This window comes from Trachymyrmex cornetzi, unplaced genomic scaffold (assembly GCF_001594075.2).
Source record: "Trachymyrmex cornetzi isolate Tcor2-1 unplaced genomic scaffold, Tcor1.1 scaffold908, whole genome shotgun sequence".
In the NCBI taxonomy this organism is placed as follows: Eukaryota; Metazoa; Arthropoda; class Insecta; order Hymenoptera; family Formicidae; genus Trachymyrmex; species Trachymyrmex cornetzi.
In genome coordinates this window covers 203327-230794 of record NW_017300254.1, presented here as the reverse complement: position 1 = coordinate 230794, position 27468 = coordinate 203327, and the positions used below count along the sequence as shown (strand labels likewise).

Sequence of the window (27468 nt, the reverse complement as noted above, 5' to 3'; positions counted from 1 at the left end):
ATCCCAAATATTGTTAAAAAGTAACAAGAATAAATGTATGTTTTTTGCATTTTAAAAAACTATGGCCATCATACCCGAGTTTACCCTATAAAGGATTTATGAAGCTAGCACGACATTCTAGTAATATAAAAAAATAACAGTTAATAATAACAGTTCCACTTTTCATAGTTCTACAGTTTTATCTAAAAATAAAGAAGTTCCGCATTTTTATATGAAAAAAACAAATATGAAAATATGACGTGCTAATTTCGTGAATATGTGTAATAAAATAACTATAACTCTCCGAATTATCATTTTCCGAGCGCTCTACAATCGAAATACTCAATAACGAGATGGATACTGCGCTAATCAAGATAAGGAATTATTAAAAAGAGTTATTAATCAAGATAAGGATCAATCATTAAAAGACATTTAAATTAGTTTATATACTTTTTAAAAGAGAGTAAATCTACAATTTACGTTTCGTTATATTCCGAGAACTCATCTTCATTAATGAATTCGAGTTTCCGTGAACTATAGGTTTGCTTCAATCTAGTTATAAGCAATTTTGCTATGCATGCAAGACTAGAAAGACAAATTGTAGGTATGGTTCAGGTGGGCCAACACTGAAAGAATAGCTACTGAAGTAATCATAAGAAGTACTACCAGAAAAAGATATGTTTGCTATATTATTGATAAAGACAGGTAGTTCTTTGATATGTAAATAATGTAGACGTAAAATTCTCTAAGTTTTAAGCCTGATTAAGCCGTTCACACTTAACGAACTATCAAAGATAATGCATTAATGCCTTTCTAGCGTCATAAAGAGAATTCTAATATATGCAATTATATTGAAGATTATATGGCATCTTGCCAGTATTAACCTAGAAGTTCACGAATAGCAATCTCTTACTTCAGTTAAGCTCTGCTTTATCTAGCATTACTGCTAAAGTTGAAATAAATTGCAAGCCCGTGATTTGCGCTTTGAAAGCACTCGTGAGGTTTGTCATAAGTTTACAATTTTCTACATTATATTATACTACTTTTAAGACTTAATACTTCCCACTTTCAGTAGTTTTATGAATTTTTTACGTTTAATTTTTTATGATTTATATGGACATCAAATATTCGTATTGCGGTATTCAATGATTGTATCCGGAAAATAAGAGCACACATGTGGCTATGGATAAACCTCTAGATTGAGAGCTCCATTTCCAGCGTCGATACCGATGCCGAAATTCAATAAGGCCGCGTAACTGCAAACGGGCTTTTATACATCACTGTGGTTTCTCTGGCGCGCAGCCAAATTTTGGACGCTACATGGCGAAAATTTCACCGCTTTCTGTGGGATAGCTCACTAGCTATGATCTCCCGAGAGGAATCGCCCCACGGTCGAATAGCGACAATATCGATGGATCTCTTCTCGCCGCCGGTTAATTCTAGCTTTTTTTTTTATTTAGCCGCATATACGGGCGATACGGGATTAATTATCGGTAACGAGGAACCGCTATTAATTACAACAGACAAGCAAGGACAATTCCAATGCGCTACAATTCATTGGAAATTGAGCCCATTTCGCTCAATTAAACATCACCTTAAAAGCACAATTATTGCTATATTTTTATTTAAACCAATAGAAAAAGTTTAAAATAAAAACTCAACGTACAAAATTTGCTGTTTACTTATTAAGTATTTGATGAATTCTTCTAGACGTTTACATAAAAACCAATGTAACCATTAATATCTGCAACAGGAAATAGATATGAGTATATCGTAGGCTTAAATATATGAGAGGATTAACTCCTCAAGCATATATTTCTGTCGGTTCGCACATCTATTTATGTAAAGCATATGTAACAGAAATTGATCGGATCAGCTTGTAATATATCCGGAAACGGAAAATGCATGCAGGCGTACGATCACGAATTTCAACTATTTGCGGTTAGTCTACGTCCCGCAGCGGGAGATGTGCAATACTCGCAAGTGCTTTATCAATATAATATAACTGTATCGCTCTACAAAAAATATTGCCGATTGTAATCACCGACGCAGATATCGCTCACTGAATCGACCTGCAAATAACAAGCATGACCGAATATGAAAAACAGACGAGGAGTTAATAACCGGGGGTTATCGAGTGAAATCGAGAAAAAGGCACGGATCACGCGATGCCGCATGATAAAATGGCGATTGGCTGGTAAAAGAGAGATATATATTCAATTTGGTAGCACGGTTTCGACGGATAAAACAGCATGTAAAATGCCACACGCGCAAGCTAATGTATCTATTATCCAGCCAAATGCAGTAGTCATTGCTAAATTCGCTCCACGCTGCACTTTCACGCGGAAAGGTAATTTTTTTTTGCCGAAACATCCATCTCGTCACATTTTAACTTTCGACTCACTCGTTAATTAATTTGCTGTTTGCGTTGCATGTTGTTATTCCACGCTGCTCGCAATTTTTTCATCTGACTCACGAGCGAATCCGCTAATAACCGCATCGAGAGAGAACACGGTAACAAAAATATTATCCTATCAAATGAGAATTTTCAATCTGTGTGATAAGTTTGACAGTATTGTTCTCATAGTTATGAATATGAACAGTTTTTAGAATTAATTTCGCTCCAACAGTATGTTTAAAGGTTTTATCGTACATTCTACATAATTATACATTACGTATAACAAACGTGAAGAATAACAACTGACATTCGTTTAAAAATTGATGAATAAAAATAAGAAATGGTACAAATAAACAATATTATAGCGAATTTATCCGCTACACTTTCAATACTGTTTACTTGTGACATTTCTTATTTTTATTTGCTAAATTATTAACTCTTTTTGAAAAATTATTTTGTATATGATATTGTCAACCATACTTAGATGTGTGTCATAAAATTTTTCAAGAAAATGATTTATAAAAGATACAAAAAAAATTATTCGACAGTATATTCACGACATAAATTCTTACCAAAATTTTATTATATAATGTCTAATATATAAATGTATGTTTTATTTTGGAAAATATTTTATCATTTTAGATATGATCACTATATGAGTTGATAGGATCACTACAACAGTGGGGTGACTGCGATATTGTAATAATAGATATTTAAATAAAAACACATTTTGTGGTTATTTTTATCAAACACATAAAAAGTAATATTAATTACTTTATGTGTTTGATAAAAATAACCCTAAAATTTATTCTTCATTCAAATATATTGCAATATCACAGTCACTCTACTGTCACAATAAACTATAGTGACCTTAAATATTTCTCAACACGATTTTACAACATATATAATTAAAACGATGAGAATCATTGCGTAAATTTATATCAGCCGCAATATTTCTTTAACTTTCTATCTGATATAATTATTTCTCGCTTGTTAGATCGAAACAAAAGCTTTCGTAGAAGATAACGGTCATTATTCCACTACACAATAAATGCGTCTCCGGAAATTGTGTTTCGCTTTATGAGATCGCGGATATCGGTGTATTACCGCGATAATGCTAACTAAGGTCGTAAATATTCGACGGATATCGCACGTGGAAAGTGAAATCAACGAGACGCGCTAGTAACGGGTCAATGCTCCTTCACGCGTGCATGGATAGGAAGATTCCGCCGCGATGTGCACGTGACAGGTCGCAGATATAATGGGCATACAGGAAGAGGTGCATAATGACACAATGTTGCTCACCTGTACAACGCGACGTGACCTTATCTCGCGGAAAGTGTTGGTCTAACTTTTACCTACATACGTACATGGCTGTTGCCTCGCGACGCGATTGTGTCAGTCCGACTTTTGAAGCTGTCAAGTATACGCACGAGCACAGCTTTTACATAATTGTAATTATTATGATATCTTGAAATTAGAAACATCATTCTGTAGCTTAATTCTTTGTGGACCGGCGATCCCGTTTGTGTGAGATCACACCGAGGGGGTAACCACTTAATGTAATCGTGGAACAGAATCCTGGAAATCATTATAAAATTTATATAAAATCTCTATGTATAATCCGGTAATTATATATGCAACCATGAGAAATCATTGTATAATATTAAATAAAATCGTATATTTTACCAAATTACTTCATAGTAGTGAAAAAAATTATTTATAATCAGATGAAATCATGTAATCTATGGGACAATATTTCAGCTAGTGGTTACCTCCTTGGATCACACCTTCTTTTATATTTTATAAACAACTGTTCAATTTTTATGAAAAATATTGAAATTTATGAAAAAGATTGGCCTATGGAGTAATTTAATAATACCTTATTCAAATCTAAGGTAAAAATCAAATTTAAAATGGTGAATTTAATTTGGCGAACAAAATTTAAAAAAAATAATTTGATTATCATAAAACTTAATTTTAGAAGAAGTTTTTACTTGCAAAATATAACATCAAGTTTTCAGTTTGGTTTTATTCGAAAGTTATCAGTCTACGTACACTGTTAATACTGATTTCCAAACTGTCTTTCAAACTATAATTATTATGAACTCTGTAACACTAGAGATCTTCCTTTATGGAAATTACTATCCCTTTGAAATTCGATATTTTCATGCTACACATTCAAATTCGAAGATACCAAGAACCTCTTGAAAGCGATTTTTATAACATTTTTCACTGATTTAGATTTTTTTAAATTTGAATTTTAGAATTTTGAAACCAGAATCGAATTCGTTGAAAATTATTAGAAAGCAAGATCTTCCATAAGGTACTTTGTTAAAAAGCTCTTATCCTCAAAGGATTAAAGACGAAAGAAACAATTGAATACAGATCAAACAGGGCAATAAGTACCAATAAGATTTAAAAAATAATTAAAAAATAAAAATATACGTTCAGCACCAAAATAACAATTGAGCGGTTTAACTTTGTTAATCTGACAAATCCTTTAACCCTAGAAATATTAACGTTTCTTACTCACTAAAAAAGGACTAAGTGAATAAAAAATTACAGAAATTAAAAAATAATAAAATACCAAATATTTCAACGGTATAAAAGACATAATTATTGAGAAGTCAAAACATTTGAGAATTGTATCTTGGATACGAGAAATATAATATTAACTTAAAGAAGAATAGAAAAGGTCAATAATGACTCAGTACTTCTAATGTTAAGTATCAGCCGTGTCGGTGAAACCTACGACAATATTGACATGAAAACTGAATACGCTGAAAGATCTTTTGTGCATAGCTAAGATCTTGTTTACAGATGAATACACGTCCAAAGAACAAGATGCGCGGTTAATGCAACGTAGAAACTTATAGGGACCGACATTCCAAAAGTTTCGTCGAGTGCTACGGAGGCATTTAACAACTGCTAAACTTTCAGTCTCGAAAGTTAAAAGTTTCTCTGTCGCCGCAGTCGGCACTTTAAACTGAATCTTATGCGATTCACGTCATCGCCGTGTGAAATGACATACTTCGGATGTCTCGCTCTCGGCATTTGACATTATCTTGGCCCAAACTCCTTTCAATCTCCTCTTCGTAATTATTGCTCGATATTTTTTGTGTCAAATAAAAATTTGTACACTACACTTCTTATAATATCCATTCGAAGCACTTCATTAATCCTTTTACTGTGCAAAGTGAAATTTCGGGATAATGGAACCTAAGTACATCGCGCACTTATCCAGATTGCGCTTCCGCTTCGCGTAATGCACGTATCCCTCATATACATGCACGATGCAAAGAACTACGCTAAGAAATGTTGGCAAACTCAACGGAGCGATAGGATAGAAATCCTATCCTACCATAACCGCCGTAATACGACGATGTTCTAGCCGGACTATCACAGGATATCGCAAATCGTTAATATATGCGTTATTCTTGGGTCATAATTATACGTTCACGATGGCAAAACACGAGGAGAGAGAGAGAGAGAGAGAGAGAGAGAGAGCGCCGCATCAAACTTGAGAGAATGGGTCAATGGTCTGTGAATCAGTGGCAAGATAGGAGTTTACAATAGTCGTTTCGTAACGGTTACGTCGTCGCGTTGCACTTCATGACACGCCAGTATACCGACCTATTATCCCATGATCGCGAGAACGGAAGTGTTTTTGAGAGTATGTGTGTATCGAAACTGCGCGATTCGCTACGCAAACTGGCTGTGCACGAGCGAAACGATTATTTCAGACATTGTCACCGAATCGAGATGGCTAAGGATTATTTGCTTTGCAGTAATGGGCGCGAGAAAGGCAATAAAAATAATAGTTTTATGAATCTAGGCACCTACTATTTGCGTGACGATAATCCTATATCAAAATAGATGACTCACAATACAGTCAGAGAAACGAAACTTTAAAATGGAACGAAGTTTTACTCATTAATTATAAATCTTCATGGAAAGAGTGACTTTTTTAAAGTATTCTAAAAATTTAGCTAGATACAGATCTAAAAATAATTTTATTGAATTTACCAAAATAATTTTATAAGATGTTCAAACATAATGCTAAAAATATTTTAACATTCTAACAACTGGTTTAAGCGTCTTATATATTTATTATTTATATCTAGCTTTTTTAGATACTTTAATAAAACTGTTTCCATATTATCGTAATTTTAATTGAGAAAAATTCTAATATAGTTTAATTTAGAACATATATAAAAATAAATAACCCTTACCGTACCATGTACAATTTGGTGCCTCATCCATACTATCAAGGGTTACTACAATATCTTCGTTTTTTTCACCTCTTCAAAATAATTCAAAAAATCTCTAAAAATTTACCAACATACTTTCAACTTTTTAGAATAAATATTGACTCTTTATTTTGGAAAATAATAAAATGTAGTATAATTTATAATTATAAATTATAAAGAAAGACTCAAAGAAACTTGCACGAACAGGAATCGCTCGGTCAGTAGTTACCCATATTGATACGGTAGGGATAAATCCAATTTTGTTTGCTTTAAAGTAAAACGTGCATGATACTATAAAGATTTAAATAAAACAATCGTTTATTAGCATACAATGTACCACGTTATGCAATGCCATTCTGACATTATGTTTTAGATTAGCTACTACGGAATAATCGCCGTTTGGAATAGTAACGATATCTTTGCTTATCATGTTTCCAGCTATTATAACCTTAACGCATTACCTTCCGCAGTTGCGCGAGAAGACACTAAAGGGTGTAGTAGAGATTATCTGCAACGTCCCTAAATTTCTAGAATGGTATCTCGAGAAATAATCGAAGGTAAGAGTATCAGTATTTTACAGAGAATAATACAAATAATAATGATAACTGTGTAAAATTCGCCATCTTGACTTCCATTACTGTAGCTCTTCAAGATATTACTTGACAATATTGAAACTCGCAACGGTGGTTTCACGTTAGACCATATACCTCTCTCGATTTGAGTAGATCCTTCAGAAACGGCAATGTGATCATATATTCACGATGTAAGTGTTTAAGATACGGCGTTATAGTAATTTTCATGCAGATTAAAAATAATATCCGCAAAGGGGGGCGACGGTGGTAATTATGGATAGAAACTATTCTCGCAAAAGAGGTAAATTGTATTGTTCTTTTCACGACATAAGTAAGCGACAGGTAACCCAAGAGCATCGTACAGTAACGAAAGTATTACGCGATGGTCGAGCTAATTTCTGCCACCATTTGAAAATTAAACGGCAGAGAAAATATTTATGAGCACTTTACTAAATTAGCTCTGCTAAAGATCCCGGTGTGCATTGTATAAAATGCGTAGCGGGTTGGACACACCCATTGTAAACGTGACGACAAGACGACGTCTGTAAAAACCGTATTTATTCAAGCGAATTGCGATCGTAGACGCGCGTACGAAATTAATTATCACGAGAAAAAGAAATTATGGAATATATTAACTTAATTACACATACAGACTTTTGTTTTCACTAAGCGAGAAAATATTTCTCCACGATTTTAATATAATCTTATAACATATGTTATAATCCAAGGAATTAGAAGTCTGTAACTAAACTAAAATTTTTTTCTTCACATATATCTCTGGAAAATTGATTTTTAATCATGCCAAATCAGATGTTTAAAATTTGAAAAGGAAGATTATTAAAGTTCTTGTTTTAATGTCTTGATAAATTTTACACGTCATACGAAATCGGAAGCATTCGAATTCGCGAATAAATCAAATTATAGCTGAGCATTCCTCTATTTTCGATTGCTCGCAGGAGATTGCCGCTTAAGATAGTTAGCGGCAATTCGCTGTGCTGCGAGGTGAACTCGATTTATACCCCGATATAGTCGATTCGTAACTCTCCGTAATTTCGTGCCCGTCGACAAATACCGTTAAATTTCGTGGAAACATGTATGTGCGAACTCACCTGAAGACGCTCTCGTCGTAAGATAGAAGAATGCGTACTGGCTGGCTGATGCTACGTTTCTTTACTTCGTGCGCTGGCTCAATGTGTACGTCGTGAATTATCTGCAAAACAAAGAGGGAATTTAATTAGCGTTTGCATAGAATATCAGAAATACCATGTAGAACATCACGTAACTTCTTTGATCAGAGTTTATTAATAAATATATATTAATAAGTAGATCGTAAAATATATAACGATCGAAAAATAAACTAAAATTGTGAATGCTCGAAATATGCCACAATTACATGTGTGCTGTTTACACAAATAGCAAAATAAAATGAACGCAATACTGAATGTGTCATATGTTTGGAATCATACCGATCGAAGTTCTTATACAGATTTATCCAATTTTTATAAATAACGAATTTTGTAAATATAGTTTTACTTTTTAAAGAACATTCTGAGATATTATTATCTCACTGATACGGGATTATTTTCATTCACAATTGTACAATTGTTTTTATAATTCACTTTGATGTCATCATTTTATTTTTGCAAATTCCTATTACGCTAAAATCGATTGGGTAAATAGAAATACGTAATAAAAATACGCAAATAGCAAATTTCTGTTCTTCCCCAATACCTCAATTTATACAATACTCTCTTGGCGAATTATTAGCTATTGTACTTACAAAGTACACTAGGCAACTCAAAAATTCAAAAAATTCTGTAACTTTGTATGCAAGTAGAGTAGTTTATCCGTAACGCAAAACTATTTTCTGTTCGTGCGGAATTACAGTTTTAAGAGTTGAAACACCCCTTTGAAAAAAATCGGTTTTTTCCTTTTAAAGCGAATATCATCGAAACTACAAGAGATAGAAAAAAATTCCAGAACAAAAACTGAATGGTTTCAAGAGTACTTTAAAACTATAATAAAAAACATTTTTTTTTAATTATTTATTTATTTTATACCCCCTTATTCCTATTTTAAACAATTTTTTAATTTTTATATAATGGAAATTAAAGAGCATTTTACGCTGAAAACAACGATGTATATTATAATTATATTCCAAAAAACGATTTTTCAAATATGAACGAAAACATCTATGTATACGCGCTTCGTACGTATTCGTCTCATATCGGATTGGCTGCGCGAAATAGTGTGAAAGGCAAATACAATACAATCCACCAGCATAATATCAGTACAGCAACAACTATTGAAATAAGTTTTATATAATAACAACAATAATAACAACAACAACAATAATAATAATAATAATAATAGTGTCAAATCTAAAACCAGTCAAATATTTTTATGATATATGTAAAGAAATGTACAAAATACTTGAGATAATTAAAAACAAAGTATGAATAAAGAGAAATTATTATTTTTATATAAAATATCGTTCATATTAAATTTGGCTTTTGATAGAGCAGTTAGTCCTAATATACTTAAAAAAAAAAAAATTATATCAACAGTAATTCTGCACGAACAAAAAATAGTTTTGTGTTACGAATAAACTATACTCTATTTGCAGTAATTTGCACACAACGTTTCAAAATTTTCTGAATTTTTGAGTTGCCTAACCTTCCTTGTAAGTCCCTAGGCATACCCATGGCAGAAAGAAATCGGAAAATTAATATACATTTGATTTGCAAATCGCATGATAAATAGGATGTTGTATAAAACTATTTTTTAAGGTTAAATGACGCCGAGTCACATTGATATTCTTGACTATTTTGCAAACCGCACGATAAAATTGTGCATGGAACTTTATTTTTTAACATTAAATGATGCAGAATAACAGCGATATAATGATGTAACAATATTTAAATCGTAATTTATATGACTTTTAATAATTTTTTGTTTATTTAAGCGTGGGGGGAACCTCGTTTAGGAGGCCGAAAAATGCATGCTCTTTAGGAATGTTTTTTCAGTTGTAATAAAAATTACCAAATGAAAAATTTAGGGATGTTTTATTCATTATTTAAAATGTTAAAAATGATTTTTATATCACTAAATATTAAATTTTTCTTTAAAAAATAGAGCGATGTTTGTGGCTCCTCGCCGCTGATATCTGTCGATTGTGTACAGGATAGCGGTCGTCCATTAATCTCAAACAAAACACCAAAGTTTTTCTTCAATTTTATATAATTATCTTCTGAGTGTCTTAAAAAAATTTTAAGAAAAGTGAAATTACACTAATTTTTTTGCAATAAAATGTTTCAGAATTTTATTATGAAAATGGCAATTTCTTTTCAAAGTCGTATAAATTTTCTATTTTTTGCTTTTTTCTAATTTTTTTAGTTTACCCCGAAGGTAATTATATAAAATTGAAAAACTTTGGTTTTTTTTTGGTTTCAGATTAATAGAATGATCGCTATCTTGTACACAGTTGACAGATGTCAGCGGCGAAGTGCCATAAACATCGCTCTATTTTTTAAAGAAAAAATTAAGATTTAGTGATAAAAATTATTTTTAACATTTTAAACGATGAATAAAACACCCCTAAATTTTTAATTGGTAATTTTTATTATAACTGAAAGAAAATTCCTAAAGATCATGTATTTTTCGGCCTCTTAAACGAGGTTTCCTCTTAAATAAACAAAAGATAATTAATACCATAAAAATATTTGACTGGTTTTAGGTTTGACCCACTATTATTATTATTATTATTGCTGTTGTTCTTGTTGTTATTGTTGTTATTATTATTATTATATAAAACTTCTTATTTCAATAGTTGCCGCTGTACTGATACTATGCTGATGGATTGTATTTGCCTTTCACGCTATTTCGCGCAGCCAACCCGATACGAGACGAATACGCGCGTACGGAGTGCATATATATAGACGTTTTCGTTCATATTTAAAAAATTGTTTTTTCGGAACATAATTATAATATACATCGTTATTTTCAGCGAAAAATGTTCTTTAATTTTCATTATATAAAAATAAAAAATTTTTTTTAAATAGGGGTGGAAGTGGGGATATAAAGTAAATAAATAATTTAAAAAAAACAGTTTTTTTCAAAAGGGTATATTTCACCCCTAAAATTGTAATTCCGCACGAACAAAAAAGAGTTTTGTGTTATGGATGAACTACTCTATACTTACACACAAAGTTTTAGAATGTTTTGAATTTTTGTATTGCCTATAGTGTCCTTTGTTAAAAGGTGATAGGATATGTTTTCGGCTTGTCAAATATGAAGAACCTGAGAACAATTATGCTCGTGTAAAATCAGAAAGCTGTAATATCTTGAATCACGAAATTCAGAATTTAGTTTGGATAAAGAGTCATGAATGCTCACATTTAAAGTCCATTCCGCGCCATAATTGGTTGTAGAAAGTTGAGTTTGTTACTGACAGATCTTAATAGAAGACGCGCTAACTATATTGAATCATGCCTGGTATTATGCCAGCGGTGCGTAAACCTGATACGCTCTTCGACGATGTTCCAGGTTGCGAATTCTACGATACGGAGGCTGCAATCTCGCGCTCGCAGGAATAGCAGCTTGCGGCAAAGGCCGCAGCCACGTTTACAGAGGTTATAAGAGGGAAGAGACAGGTGCATAAACTGGGTATAAGTTCTGGTTAACTTCAACACCGTCGGGTTTCAGTCAGAAGTTGCGAGCGATAGAGCCATAGAACCGAAAGGAGGTAATGAATAGACGGGCGTGGAGAGAACTTAAACAAAGTGACGCGCCACAACGAATTGCATTGTTCACAACAGGATATGAGAATTCATCGATTAGTATATTAAAGTTTCATATTCTAAATATTTATAAGAACAAAAAAAGAACAATAAATCAATGTATTACATTAATAAATTTAATAATACGATCCAATTATGAGGCGTTAAAAACGGAACATTTACCGGTTTATTATCGATTAATTTATCACTTAGTAACAAGTTTTCGTCACAAGAAGAATTTGATTGGCGGATAGCCGCGACACTTCGTTTAATAGAGCTCCATGTAATCGAGGTAGGTCACCGTTACCTCGTCGCAATGGGTGTGCTTGTTAGAAATGCAATTATGCGAAGATCCACGTTAAGTTTTAATCCGATCCACTTTTATACTTGCGGAGAGTTTGCGTCCTGCGCGGAAAGCTTCTTAGTGATAATGCGATATCTTAAGAGGATAGGAGTGGCATTAACTGCGCCAGCCAAGGAGCGCAGAGAGGACCACGAAGACCGGATCGAAGGTCGAAGTTAAGATGCAACGGCGCTCGAGTATCACGTATATAGAAGATAACGGTAGCTAAACCACGCACACTCCATCGTAACTTACAAACCACTCTAGCGAATAGTGCTCTCTTAATTATCAAACTTTAGACCGCTCCTAATTTCTATCCTTATACCCGTGGTCTATTCGGTAATACGACGGGATGCGCGTGCCAGTGTACTCCTCTTAACCAAGAATTATTTTTAACGTAGATTTTATAACGCTACATTAAAATATTCAAATATTTAATATGTATTACGTGTAGTATATTAAATCATTAAACTAAAAATTTTATATAATTGTAATTTTTAACAATATTATTCACATTTTCGTAAAATTAAATTAACTATTTTAGATAATAATTATGTGAATTTTAATTAAGTTAATGTTCATTAAATTAAATTACACTTTGAGTTGATAATGGCTGCATGAGAGGTTTTAAAATATATTGTTTATTGAACACACACTTATAAGATAACAATGTAGAGATAATTATTAACAATAGCGATCAGTGAAATATTAATTGTGCGATTATGTTATGTAGACATATGTTGCCTCTATGTTAAAAAAGAATTCAATAAATTTATTAGTATTTAGTACAGTGGCAATTTAATTACCTGAGAACTAATGGAAAGGAAATGCCAAGATTAAGCAAGTGGACAGTTCAGATGGTGTGGTGAAAAAAAAGAAGATAGAATAGAGGTCTACAAATATCCCGCAGAGAAATTCTATAAGCCTCATCCATCTTGGTTATTGACCTTAATTCAAGAGAAGGCAGTCGGCATTAAGATGATTTCCACAGAGAATCGATATTTTCCAGTGCTACGTCCACTAGTGGTTGTAAGGATAGTAATGATGGAAATGGTATACTAGCAAGCTCCATGAAGCAATATTATTGAAGTAGTTACAACTGTACGATAGTCTGAGAAATATCACTCCTAAAATAACTGGAGAATTATTAGGAGAAATATTACTCGAATATAAAATTAAAAGGAAGAAAGGAAAAAATAGTATGTATGCACAAACATACATATAATATATATGCATAAACGCGTCTGCGTAATAATGAACGTAAATTAAAATTATATTCTTCTAGAACTATACTTCCATATATTTGTAAAAAAATTGAAGTAATATTTACAATATAACAATCATTTCACATGCAGAGAGTTTAAAAATATATTTAATTAATTTCTTTTTTATTTGCAGTAAAAGTTTGCTATTGTATACTCATTATTTTTTTAAGCCTACTGCTATGTATCTTTCTTTAAAATCCTAATTAATGATGTACTGATAAAGTGTAGGAATGTTAAAAGGATTAATCGTTTCCATAATTCATTTCAAAGGAACAGACTTGCCTATTACTTTCCAGGAATAGAGAAACTGTCGTATTTACTTATTCGTGAATTTCTATAACCGACTTCAAAAAGCAGTGATGTTTAATTATTCACATTTCAAGAGTTAAATTATCTGTGAGCGGACAAAAGCATGAAATATACAATGGAAATGTGTAACAATAATGTAGCGTATCTTCCGCTGTTTTTATTGGGGTTTGAAAAACTAATATAAATTATCATAACGTATCATTTTAATAACAATTGTTAATTACAAAAGTATTATATATTTTGCAAAAATAAGATAAAATATCCAATATACATTTGCATGGCCATATCTCCTTCTCTGGATGAGAAAGTACCTCGATGCACTTCGATTTATCATATATCTACGCTTCGAAATAGGGACCGGGGGATGAAGAGATCGTGGAAACCGGGCAGGTGGGCAATTTCCGTGGTAGCCGTCTACCGTGATATACCCGTCTCTTTCCGGTCATACCACATTTACACGCAGCACGATGGAAATTTTGTGTTTCCTACATGTCTCTGCATTTTTGTAGCATTTTTATGCTCGTCCTTCTCCCGATGGAAACGTAAATAACCGACCGTCGATTGCTCATCCCCTGCCTTGAGGTTTATTCTGACACGCCTCATCAAACGGTGAGAGATGAATTGTTGATTATTACCATCCGTGAGTATACCGATTCGCGGTCGGATCGTCTATTTTCAAACGCTGTTCCATTTACATGATGCATAATTTAGCTTCATACCCATTCCACATTTAATTTTTAAAGCTCCAGTCAATCTAAACTTTAATTTTTCACGTACGATGACACATGTGCACATACGATGCGGTTTGCCTAGATAACAGCACAACAAAATAACAAAAGCATTTAAAAAACGATATAACAAATTAATGGTATCGCTTCCTCACTTCAAAAGTGGCATAATCTAAAAAATTAAATTTTCTACAAAAAGGAAAAAAATATTTTTCAACTTGATAGAAAATAATTGACTAATTAAATAATATCGGCAAAAAAATATAATCTTAATCTCTTTATCAAATTTTTATCATTTTTGTTTTACAACTCTTAAAAAAAAATATCTTTTTCTAGGTTGATTTTTTAAGATTTTTTTAAGCCACACTTTTTGAATTGACATTTCGACGATTTTTACATGAATCAATTTTGATAATTAATAAGATAATATTTACCTAATTCATTTATGTTAATAACTCGAAAATAAAATTTCTTTTATAATTATGCAATTTTTGAACTTTTGAAGGGAGCGATATGTAAAGTAAATTTCAAATATCATACTAATATAAGACCATGATTTTATTAATGATAATGAATAGTTTGATTTCCTATATTTTTAACAACTTTAAATATATAATTTGCTTAAAAACAAATCATGGTGACGGATTTAAGTTATGGGTCGCGCGCACGAATCTGTCCGGCGAGTTTTCGAAACGATCTGTTTCCGAAATCCGACGTAATGTTATGCTGTTTCTCGAAGTAGTGTGAATCGCTCGGTCGTCCATTCAACCAGCGAGGTTGGAAAAGAGATTGATCTACGGCGGAAGTTGTGCGCGTGAATTTGAGGACATTATCTGATCGCATGGAGAAAGTAATTTATGGGAGTAGTTTAGCTGTGCGCGATAAAACAAATTCCACGTGGAAGAATGAACCGAAGAGCGCGATCAAATTCTCGAGATTCCCGGAATCCTTTATTCTGAGTTCTACATTTTAACAGCTTTAATTAACTCGATGTAGTCTTCAAGCATCAACAATTGATCGCATTGTTATTAGAATGTAATGCGTAATTAAATTCTTTGCTGTATCAGCAATATAATTGCAATATTTCAGCAATGCAGACAATTACAAAATAATAAAGTTGTAGGTGCAGCTTTTGTGAAGCAAACACGCGACAAAATTTGGAAATTTGAAACTAATAAAATTCTGTTTATTTCCAAAAAAATATTAAAGTTTTTAATGTTTCAAAAGAAATTTTGACGATTAAATATAAAAAAAATCGACATCCAAAGATATATAATAAAATGTCAACTGCACGTTTTTGTTATATAAAAACTGGTAATAAGTTACTTATTTTATGGGAATATGTTTGAAATGTGACGCTTTTTGATAGAATTCTTGTTATTTAGAATACTTAAAAAATGTTAAATTAAAAAAAATGTTTTAATACATAAAAATATAATAAGTTAAAAATATAAGTTAAAAATTCGCTAAAGTATACTATAACTTAAATACAAGTTAGATATTAAAAGTAATAAAGACGCGGAATCAATGTAATTTTACAAAATAATTTATGAAAATGGACGATTTGCCTTTTCCAACAAGCGCGGACGAGAAAGGAAAATAGACAAAGTTTGTCTTACCAAGAAACAATGCTGATTCTCGTCAATTAATGGAACGCACGAACGAGAGATTAAATGAACTCTGTTATTTTATCATTTGTAACTAGTTGCTCTCGAAGAGCCAAGATCTTTGCCAGTCGCACCGACTTCCTCTTCCGTTTACTCTGATTGTCAGAAGACAGCTCCAGCTCCTGAACTTTGAAAATACGTTGGAGAATAGCTTCCGTGCTGCAATGCCGTCAACAGTGAAATAAACTTCGTCGTTTATATATATCTTAATGTGCGTCATTCAAATGATAAAACTCTGTCGCGCATAAATTCATTAGTGTTGACAAGAAATTAACGACAAAGATTCATGCTCCAAAATAATTGATATTGGTGGAAGAGCAGCGTGAGAAATTAAACATTTAATAAAGCTATTCACATATATATATAAATTTAACCAGAAGGATTAGGATGTAAGAATCGTGGTTCAACATCGAGGCAGGTTAATGTTCTTGCCACGAAATTCCCTTCGGCGGAGGATTGGGCCAGAGAAAATAAAGGAAAAGACACGTCCGTTCGAAATGAGATTTAAGGGAATCGAGGGATGGAAAGACGGTAATCCTATTTCTACCGCGCGCAGGCTCGGCAAAAGATTCCTCGTACAATAGTGGGTGGTTACGGCAGTAGGGAGTTCGAAACCGGACTAATTGTCGACCGAGACGAGGTAATTCTCCGCTTGATGCCACGGACGTCGCGGCGGAAGCCTCGTAATTGCGATCCACTTCACTTTTTCAGCCCCGTTTCACCCCTTCGCGTCACGACAAATCGAATAGGCCGACTTCCATCAGTCATCATCAGGCCTGTCCAATAGCGGATAATACCAGACGCCAGACAAGACGCGCAAGTACGCGGAATTATGCGCTCGAGTTTCTGTCATGATCATAATGCTGTGCAATGGGACCTGTCCGAAACACCGCAAGCATTACCGCAGTCGCGGCGCGAATTGGAACGTGCCAGTCGGCGTAATACATCAATTCTGCTTTTACACTGCGAACAGCACTTAGCTCGGGAAAATATATGCCATACGATATCGTGCCCGTTGAAATACGTGTTCAGTAGTTTTGGGTGACACTCGATCCGGCATATCTGAAAACGAATCTCTAGAGTTTATTGTTGTGAAATACGGTTGACGTATCGCGTTACCTGTTTTAATCACACGTTTCGCAGAATGCAGTTTAAGCGTGGAACTTTCGCATTTGATGTGCCTGACTTCCCCACTAAAAGAAAATAGTACCTACATTACAGAAACTGAAAAAAAAATCACGAAAAGTTTTATCAAGTATAATTATCGATCACGGCGAGTTTTTTAATCGTAAAATACTATTCTGATAACAACATCTTTGAAAAACTTTAATATAGTTTAAAATTATGAAAGTTTGACTATATTTATCAAGAGTACGGTTAAAGTATATAGTTAATGCTGCAGAAGAGACGAAGCGAACCAATTATCTCATTGTATAAGCGAAGCTATTGGAGGCAGTAATGAAACACATATTGGAAGATCTTTTAAAGCAAGGTATTTCTCTTACAACAAAAGAACTCGATCAAAGATAGAAACATTAAAGTCTCGTTATTTATGAATCATGATATTGTAGTAAAGTAACATGCACATAAAACCAAGTTTATATTTTCTGCATGAAAATCTTCTGATTTTACAACAAAGTTTCTAGGATAGGGCGTATACAGCGATAGTTACAAGCTCGTCAATATTGTGAACATGATCAAAGTTTAATTTATGCTTATAAGCTTCACTATCAAAAGAGTTAATCAATATTCATTGATATGCATATCAAATTAGTATACTATGCGGACACAAGATCCTGCTCCAAATTTTTAACAAAACACTTTCAATCTTTTCGATTTCTCGTCTCTGTATTTCCATATTAAGTTTAGCAAAAATTGAAGCACGTAAGCAGTTGATTAAAGCAACCAGTTGGTTAAAGCAAGTAGTTTTATATACTACTACGTATACATGGATGCTATTGGTTGTACGTGGAATCTTCTACTATTGGGAATACGGAAGAGAGAAGGCGTCGTTTCGGAATGCCCCTTGTGCCGGTGTCTGCAGAACGTGGGTATCATGTAAAAGCATTCCGGCGAAACTAGATTCTCCGCAGTCATAGCTTATTTAGGAAGCGCGAGGTCGCACTCGAATAGGTATTTCGTATTCAAAAAAAAAGGATACATCGGATATCTTTTGTTAAAATTCAGGAATTTCATCAACTTTCAGAGCCAGCAATCCACGCATTACCGTGTATTGCTACCGTGTATTGCCGTGTACTAGTAAAGTACTAGTACAATATCACTTGCGATTTTTGGAATCGTTGCGATTGGAAATTCCGGATTCCCATATAACGACAGATAAATGGCTATTGCATTTTGTACGGCGCCTTCATGAATATGCAGCTGCATTGTTATCTGCAGAATTATAGCTAGCAATTTCTATAGCTATGCAAAACGGGCTATCTTGATAGAACATCGCTTGGCAAAGATATCGATAAGTAATGCGAACATATCTAAACGTATTTGCTGTTTATACAAACCTACTAACATATATTACACGCAAATAGTGCTATACTATGTATATATGATCCACATAAATGCGTTAAATAAACAAAACATATTTTTTCCTTAACAATATTATTCATATTATCATAACAGCATATTTTTTTTTACAAAGCACTAAAATTGAAATTACCACTGTACTAAGTACTTAACTTTTTGTCGAAATTACGAGAACATGGTATATTTTGTCAAAACAGTACGTTTGGACAATTGAAAAGCTACTTAAGGAACCATTATCGTAAAGTTGTTTCTACCATCCTGCTTAAATGCAAAATCATTAGAGCAGGTCTCCAGCTTTTGCCCGAGCAATAGTTACGAAACAATGTGCGAGTAATTACAAGTCTACTTATATTCCACAATTTTCGATACAATATGTTGCAAATATTTCTATTCAAAAACGCACCTTTTTTTTACTACAAAATATATTAATAACACAAACAAGAAAAATTTATATTTACACTCAATAAAGATAGTATAATCACAAGCTTGAATTTAATCTGTAAATAAATGTATAAGTAAATCTACCCTATTAAATTAAATTTTATTTCTAAATTGAATTATTCTTAACTGAATAAATATACTAAATAATAATAAACAAAATTTCTTTTTATCAATTCTTCTCTGTAAAATGTAAAACATAATTAGTTATAATTAAATTTTCTAAAATTTGAAAAATTTATGTATATATAAGAATATATGTTGAAAATTATATGCTGAAAAATCTACATTTGAAATGCATTAATAACAAACAAAATTACATTCGATTGACATTTTTAGCAATTATTTCATTTTGTTTGACATTTCACTACTGATTGGCATATTGTTATTTTTTATAAAACGCGTAGTTTTCTTTTCTCATTTTCTAAAAAATATAAATTTTGGACAAAATGCATTTTAAAAGTCTGCTCCTCATATGTTAAAAATAGTCAAAGAATTTTTTTAAAGAAAAAAACTTTCTTTTATAAGTTTATTTAATAAGAAATTTCAGGATTTAATAATTTAAAAAATTTAACAACTTCTTTCAATAAAGGTATCGTAAAGAATGCTTATCGGCATAGCATCGGTGTAAAAAGAATAGAGGAATTTTGGCAGAAATTGAATTATGCCATCACCTGACGTTAATATAATTTGCATGTCCATTATAGTATAGCGTGTTAGAGGAAAAAAGGACGGTTCGCTGTCGCGATTCGTAGCGCGCACACGACTATATACAGTCAGTCGTGTCGAATGTTACCATTTTCTGTCGAAGTTTCTTTAGCATATCGATAAAATTAAATATTTAATTCAATAATAGAAAATTGCATATCATTTCTATTTTTATAGGATTTTCAATTTTTTGAAATCTAAAATGTATATCTCTAGGTAAGCATTAATACTAAAGAAAAGACAGAATGTAATAAAAATAAACAATACATACTAAAGTTAATTCCGGAAAAACTGCTCTTTACTTATAAGCAAAATACACGCGTATATTCTTTTTTTAGCTGTGGTAATATATAAGCTTTCCATCAAGAAGAAGCTTTTCTGCAGGAAAACGTTGGCGGAACAAAATGAGGAAAAATCTAATTAAAGTACGGGAAATATCAAATACGCAGCAGAAAACTTGCCGACCATTCTTCCTAGTCATGCTCTCCGGCTTCACATACTGACGTAAACCGTAATCCGAGATAAATGCGAGATCCCATGTGGGCCACACTAACGCAAAATACGAGCATGACGTTCATTGAAATGATATCAATTTCAGAACGCGGAATCGATGCGCGCGTATATGTACGCAATTGAATTCTCAAATTACATCCAGAAAGATCAAATGGTACTTCGTGATGCGATGGCAACTGCTAATTGCATACGTGAAGCGAATTTGCTTCAGTATGCTATTCTTGATATCGTGGAATGCAAGACGCCGCCGCCCTAGTTCGAATTATGTGAATTGATTTCGTAGGCGGTTTGGTTACGTTTATTACCCTCGACAGTAAGATACGTACTGCACGCAGGTATCTCTGCATTTGTGATCGAATGCATGTTGAAGTCTTATCTAAGCCAGACATGCGAATACGACGCAACGGTTAAACACGCTGCGGTACGATCAACCGTGTTCCTTTACCGAACAATTAATATGCATATTGTATGAATGACATGGACGTGACATGCACAATATGACGGATCAGCGTAAGGGTGAATCAACCCTCAAATTTTTGTCAGGCAAAATTACATCTATATGTGTCCGTGAATCTTCCAATTTATTTTTATAGAAAAATAGTGTATGCCACTGAAAGAGCAATTTTGCTGAAGAATCTAAAAATTTGGCTAGATGCAAATCTGAAAATAATTTGTTGGACCATCAATCTTAAGCATGACGAGCAATACTGCAAAATGTTTTAATATTCTAGCAACCAATTTTGTCGTTCTATCTAATTGTTTTGATAGTCTAGCAAAATTATTTTTCAGATCTATATCTATTAGGTATTAAACTTAATTCCTGCCGTTTTTCGTCTCCTAAATCGATTTGTTTCGAAGGGAAGATGAATATCTTAATTAAAGTAATTTCCTCTATTTTCTACTTTATTACTAATTAATAATACTTTATTAATAATACTTTGATTAAGATATTTCCCTTTGAAACAAATCAATTTTGGAGACGAAAAACGGCAGGAATTAAGTTTAACGCCTAATAGCTAAATTTTAGATTCTCTAGCAAAATTACTCTTTCAGTGTAGCGTAAATAAGTATTTCATAAAATCTAGTGTAGTATAAAGAAGAATTGCGCTAATTGATAACCAGTGTTGACTCCTATTGTCTGTACTGTACGTTTTATGTTTTTTCTAAATTGTCCATAAAATCATTTAATGGATTTAATATGTCTTTTGCACGGTAATGTTATAAATAACAAAAGATGTGTGGTTTCACTAAAACTGCGTTATAGTCGGATAAGACGACAAACATAAATAATATAGATATCTATTTTCTGCAGCTGTGTTTCGTACAATAAGCCTCATATCTTATATAACATACAGCTACAAAGAGAATTAATACTACAAATAATACACAAACATAAGTTTATATTTCAAATTAAGGAAGAAAATGTAACAAGATTTTTATTAAAAAATAATAAAATATTTATAAAAGATTGATTAGATAAAATAATTTTAATGAGTAAAGCTTTGACGTGTTTTTCTAATATGTTTTAACTTGCAGTCTGATAAAAACAAACGTAAAGAGTACCGATTGAAAGCAGGAGTTCTTCATACTTGGTCAGTTCTATCAAAGCGCAGTGTTTGCATTGGCGTAATAATTTACGCAACTGCCGTGTTTATGTCAAGGCAAGCTAATTAGTCGAGTAGATGGTTGAACCAACTATAGACATGAAAGGACCTTGCTCGCGTCACGAATCCATTATGCAAGACCCTCACCTAACGAACTAATTTGCTGTACGTCGCGCAAAATGGAAAAGACATAAAGATGGAATAAGGAAGGACACGGGTGAAACTACATCGGATGCGTCCCTATTGCTAGTGCAAACAGTTATCAGATCTTGCGTGACAGTATAAAACGAGGTAAAGCAAATTGAATCGACAGATTGAAAGCACAAGGCTCAACACTTATTGTTAGAAAAATTTAAGACCAGCTTTGAGCGAATCTTCTACGCTTTTTCATGCATGAAATTTCTTTCAAAGAAATCGAAAATGAAAACAATCTTATTGACATTTAAATATTTTTACTATAAACGGTATTGTATAAACGAAATGTCTTAAGGCTGCAAATGTGAATACATATATAACCGACATGAGTCACTAAAGCCTTAACAATTTAAGCTAGATCTGTAATGCTTAAATAATATTTTCAGTATGAATTTCAGTATAAATGATACATATTCCGTTCTACAAACTGCGTATTGAAATCATTTTCAGTTTCTTGAAACGCAATCATAAGCCGAATTGGGGTATAGTAATACTATCATAAATTAAATTGCAAGTGATTTAATAATATTAATGTTAATAAACATCTTAAAAAGATGTATATAATTTGATACTAATAAGCATCTTTTAAAACTGTAAATAATTTATTGCGAAAAATAATATCTCAGACAGAATTCGAACTCGGATTTCCCGTATTACGAGCTGACGTCTTCCCAATTCGACATTCCATACAATATTATGTTATATACGGACATTATAGATAATATTATATTGTTTATAATTATAAATAATAATATTATAGTCTACAAATTATGTAAAATGTAACGTAATGTATTGTTTCAGCCACAAAAAATTATCCTGTCAAGGTAAATATATGTATATGAATATATCTTAGAAAGTTCAGTTTGATCGATCCAACGTCGAAAATAATTTAATTATATTTATCATAATAATGTTATTAGATTTTTTCTTAATATTTTGCGTCATCTGAAAAATCTTCTGGCTCGGTTAATCTTGTGCCTCACCCTATTGCTGAAAGGGTGAATTTCCAGACGCACGCGTCGCAGCGAATTCGTAGCAAATTGTGCAGCGCGAGCCCTAAATAAATTTCGCGTCGTAGGGCTTTGTACTCTAACGTGACAGGAAATTTCTGTGGGCATGTAGGTGTGTCAGTGTACATACGCTTCTAGAGAATGTTACGAGGTATTTCGGGCAGATGCTCTTTTGGCCTCGCCATCCCCGCGAGCTTCGAAGTCAAGCGCGAGACTGCACGCTTCAGTAAACTAAGATCTACACGCGATGGTAACCGGTTCATTCAATTTACAAGTCTTTGTTTGTTAATCATTAATTTCATAATGTTCGATGAATCAGTATTTATAGTTTTTGAAGTATATATAAAAATGGGCTACGAGCCAACGAAGTATATTTCGCACATGTAATATTTTATAAACTAAACTTAAGTATCAGATCTAATCGATATAAGCATGTACAATAAAATTATCTATAAATTCATGTATACTATAAAATAAAAATAATAAATAACCTATATGATCGAAATAAACATATACATCAAACGTTTCGACACTGGTTGTGTCATTCTCAATGTTGTCATAATGTTATTTAAAAATTTACGGTTAAACCATCTAAAATTTATTAAAATACGCAGTCATCTAAATCCCTAACTTAATGCTAGCTATACATATAAATCCATAATTATTGTTGGTCGTTGTTCGGTACATTAAGGTGTATGAATATCTGTCGGTCTTGAAGTTTTACATGCTATGTGTGTTTGTGTTGGTGGTCAAGTACTATATATGTTCGCTTGTGTGTACTTAATTCTATTATAATAATGCAGTTATTCTGTCATAAATTGTATAATATAATTGATTATATTGCTTATTATTGTGTCTAAGAATTTGTGTGTGAGTGTAATTACCTTGATGTTGTGAAAAAATTGTATCTTAAACAAATATCTGTGTGTCAGATTAATCGCAATAATGAAATAATACTATGGTTTCACAGTAACAAATTGATGGTCGATGTGAAATATTATCCAAGCAAAAGTGCGATAGAACTTCTTGTGTAGATATGTGTTCTCAAGACCAGTTACCTTTTCAAGTGATAATTTTACATTGTCTGAGACCAGTAGGAAACATAAATGGAGAGGAAGCAATATGAGAGAGGGGGAAGAAGAATAGTGGGAGAACTACAAAGGAGAAAGGGAATGTATGATTTCAGAGTAAGTTTCTGGTAAAGATTCCGTGTCTATCTGCTTATTTAAACACTCTCTGTCTCTGCATTTTTACATGAACTATTTCCGATATTAGTCTTTTATTCTATGATGGTTCATTGTCAAGAATTTTCACATCCTCCCAATTTAAATTATCATTATATTTTACTCGGTGATCAATTATAACAGAAGGAGAACTTGTTTTTTTCTTTATGTCAGAGATATGTTCGAGTAATCTAGTCTTTAGCTGTCTTTTTGTTTGGTCCACATAACTGGCCTCACAGTCAAGAGATCTTGTAAACAACATTTTAATTAGATAGCTTTTCGAGTTTGTCTTTTCCCCTTTTAATAAAATTTTTTGATGTATTAGGAATAGAGAAAGCTAATTTGCAATGAAATTGCATAGCAATAGGATTTCTTTCTGAAATCGACTTTACATATGGTACTGTAAAGTATTTTTCTTTTGCCCGTAAATTCTGTTCAGTAATATTATTGTGTACGTGATATTTTATTCTCTGTTCTATTGCTGAAAAGATGAAGGGAACCATTAGAGAAATATTTGTATGGCGCTGATTAGAATTTTTTTTATGAAAGCGGGAATGAGACAAACACAAAATTTTATCGACAAAGCCAAAGATTATACCCCTTTTATGGCAAAGTGGGTGGTGAGAATAGAAACTGAGGATTCTATTGTATATCTCTTAATAATTAAATATATATAACCAAAAAAGAAGATTCTATAACTAGACATGTAAAATATAAAAAAATAAAACCATATAAAATTAAGTTTTCTTCTACATCGAGCATTAATGAAATTATATATGTAATTATGTTTTAACAATCAATATACATATATAATAGGTAAGGGATTTCCTGAACAAATGGTTTACGTGTAATTCTCGAACAATGAAACGCCCACATGTTCTATCGACACGTGTACCTATCCGCTTAAGGACAATCCACTTTAATGTCTAATAATGATTTACGATAAACGTCAATTGTCTGCTTTTGATTAGTACTAGTATAAATATATATACTTAGAGATTATTCTGTAAAATCATGTACATATTAATCAAATGAAATAACATGAAAAATTGTGAACAAATCTCGAATAACGGAGGATATTAAAAATTTTTAATAAATATTATTGCATTTTTAAATATTGTATTTTTTTTACAAACAAGAATACGATTGATAATTATTACAATTTTTTAATCACCAAAAAATATACAACGATTTTCAAAGATAAAAAATGATCTCAATATCCAGGATATAGTGTTCTTTATCATCACAAGCACGAATTCAGTCGTATAAAATTTATGGAATTGTCGGTGGTAACGTATGGTATCGCTTTATGTGTATAACATGTATTATGTAATATATGTGTGTATATGTACATAGTATACAATACGCGTCTTTCATAGCGTATATTAAACCACCACTCGACAACCTAGCCGCCACCTTCGCCTTCTTCGACCTGGCACGATGTGATCTACACGTGGCAATATTGCGCCACATGCCGTGAATTCTCTCAGAGCCATTTCGCCTAATCGAGACGGCGCCGCGGCGGTACCATGCACCACTCGTGCTTGCGATCGTCGAAGTAGCCCCGTAGCTAGTGATTATTAAAAGGAGGACGACAGAATAGAGATTTGAGCACGCAACATTACATTACGCCGCAACGAGAGGACTATAAAAATATTAAGACGAAAAATAGTCATCTGTTAAGAATTGAATTTGTGTGGTGTATTCGATTTAATTGCATAAAGACATATTTGGTATAATTCAGATGCAAGCAAATTTATCTCTTTCAACATAAGCGCGACTTTAAAGATCTCTAAATAATGTCACACTCTCGTTACGAGTTTTATTTTATTAGGTGTTAAACTTAATTCCTGCCGTTTTTCGTCTCCAAAATTGATTTGTTTTGAAGGGAAATACTTTAATCAAAGTATTATTAATAAAGAATTATTAATTAGTAATAAAGTAGAAAATGGAGGAAATTACTTTGATTAAAGTATTCGTTCATCTTCCCTTCGAAACAAATCAATTTTGGAGACGAAAAACAGCAGGAATTAAGTTTAACACCTAATATCTCGATTAATAATCTCAAGATTAGAAAAACTAAAAAGATATTAGAACGAAGGAAACGATCTTCTATATCATCTGGCTGACGTCTTGAATGCACAAATCTCATGGTTTCATCGTACGTGCATGCCACGGTCAACAGCTGCAGCTATTTCTGTTGTTATTGATTTGATCGAGAGTCAGAAGAAACAAATGCTTACTTTTAAAAAGTTAAGCTTTTGGCTCAGCAGAAACTCTATATTAAAATATTATAATACCACATAATATATGGTAGTTTAACATTTAATAGATTTCAATTTTTTTACTTACTATATATTTTTTCTCAAGTTTCAAATCGAAAAACTTAAAAAAAATAAAAGTTTATAATAAATATTTAATAAACTAATTTAATAAATATGTTTTCATATGTGCGGTTTAAAATTAAGTTTCTTAACAATTTAATAAATATTTTAATTTTAGTGTTATTAAATGTAAAAATTTTACACGTAAAACAGGATATATTTCATCAATTTTTATTTCAAATATGAATGCGCATAAAAATTTAATCTTCTAAGTAGCTATATCCAGAGTAAGAACCTGATGTACTATGAAAAGGGAACATTCGTTACGTTGACCGGCGCCTCTTCGATCTTATATAGCCAATCCTATTCTCATCGATCGTATACGGGCCATAATCCTCTTACTAATTCGCCGCATGCATTACAGATTGGGTTATACTCGCGTAGCTTAGAATAGCCTAGGTCAGTCCAAAATCCTAGAACTGACAAAGATTATGTCAGTGCACTGATATCTTGAACAGCGTTAGATATCTTTACATTGATAAATACCAAATGAATTAGTAAATATGGCGCGAATTTATTTGATAATTAATGACATTATTCACGGAATGTCACATATATTA

The 27468-nt window shown here is 32.4% G+C and overlaps 1 protein-coding gene across 1 annotated transcript in view; it reads right to left on the bottom strand.

Annotated features, from left to right (window-relative positions):
* Positions 1-27468, bottom strand: part of Invadolysin (leishmanolysin-like peptidase, invadolysin) — a 299512-nt gene that overhangs the window by 142469 nt on the left and 129575 nt on the right. The window contains exon 2 of the mRNA XM_018520496.1: positions 8312-8412. Coding sequence (XP_018375998.1) covers positions 8312-8412 — 101 coding nt within the window. The remainder of the gene's footprint in view (positions 1-8311; positions 8413-27468) is intronic.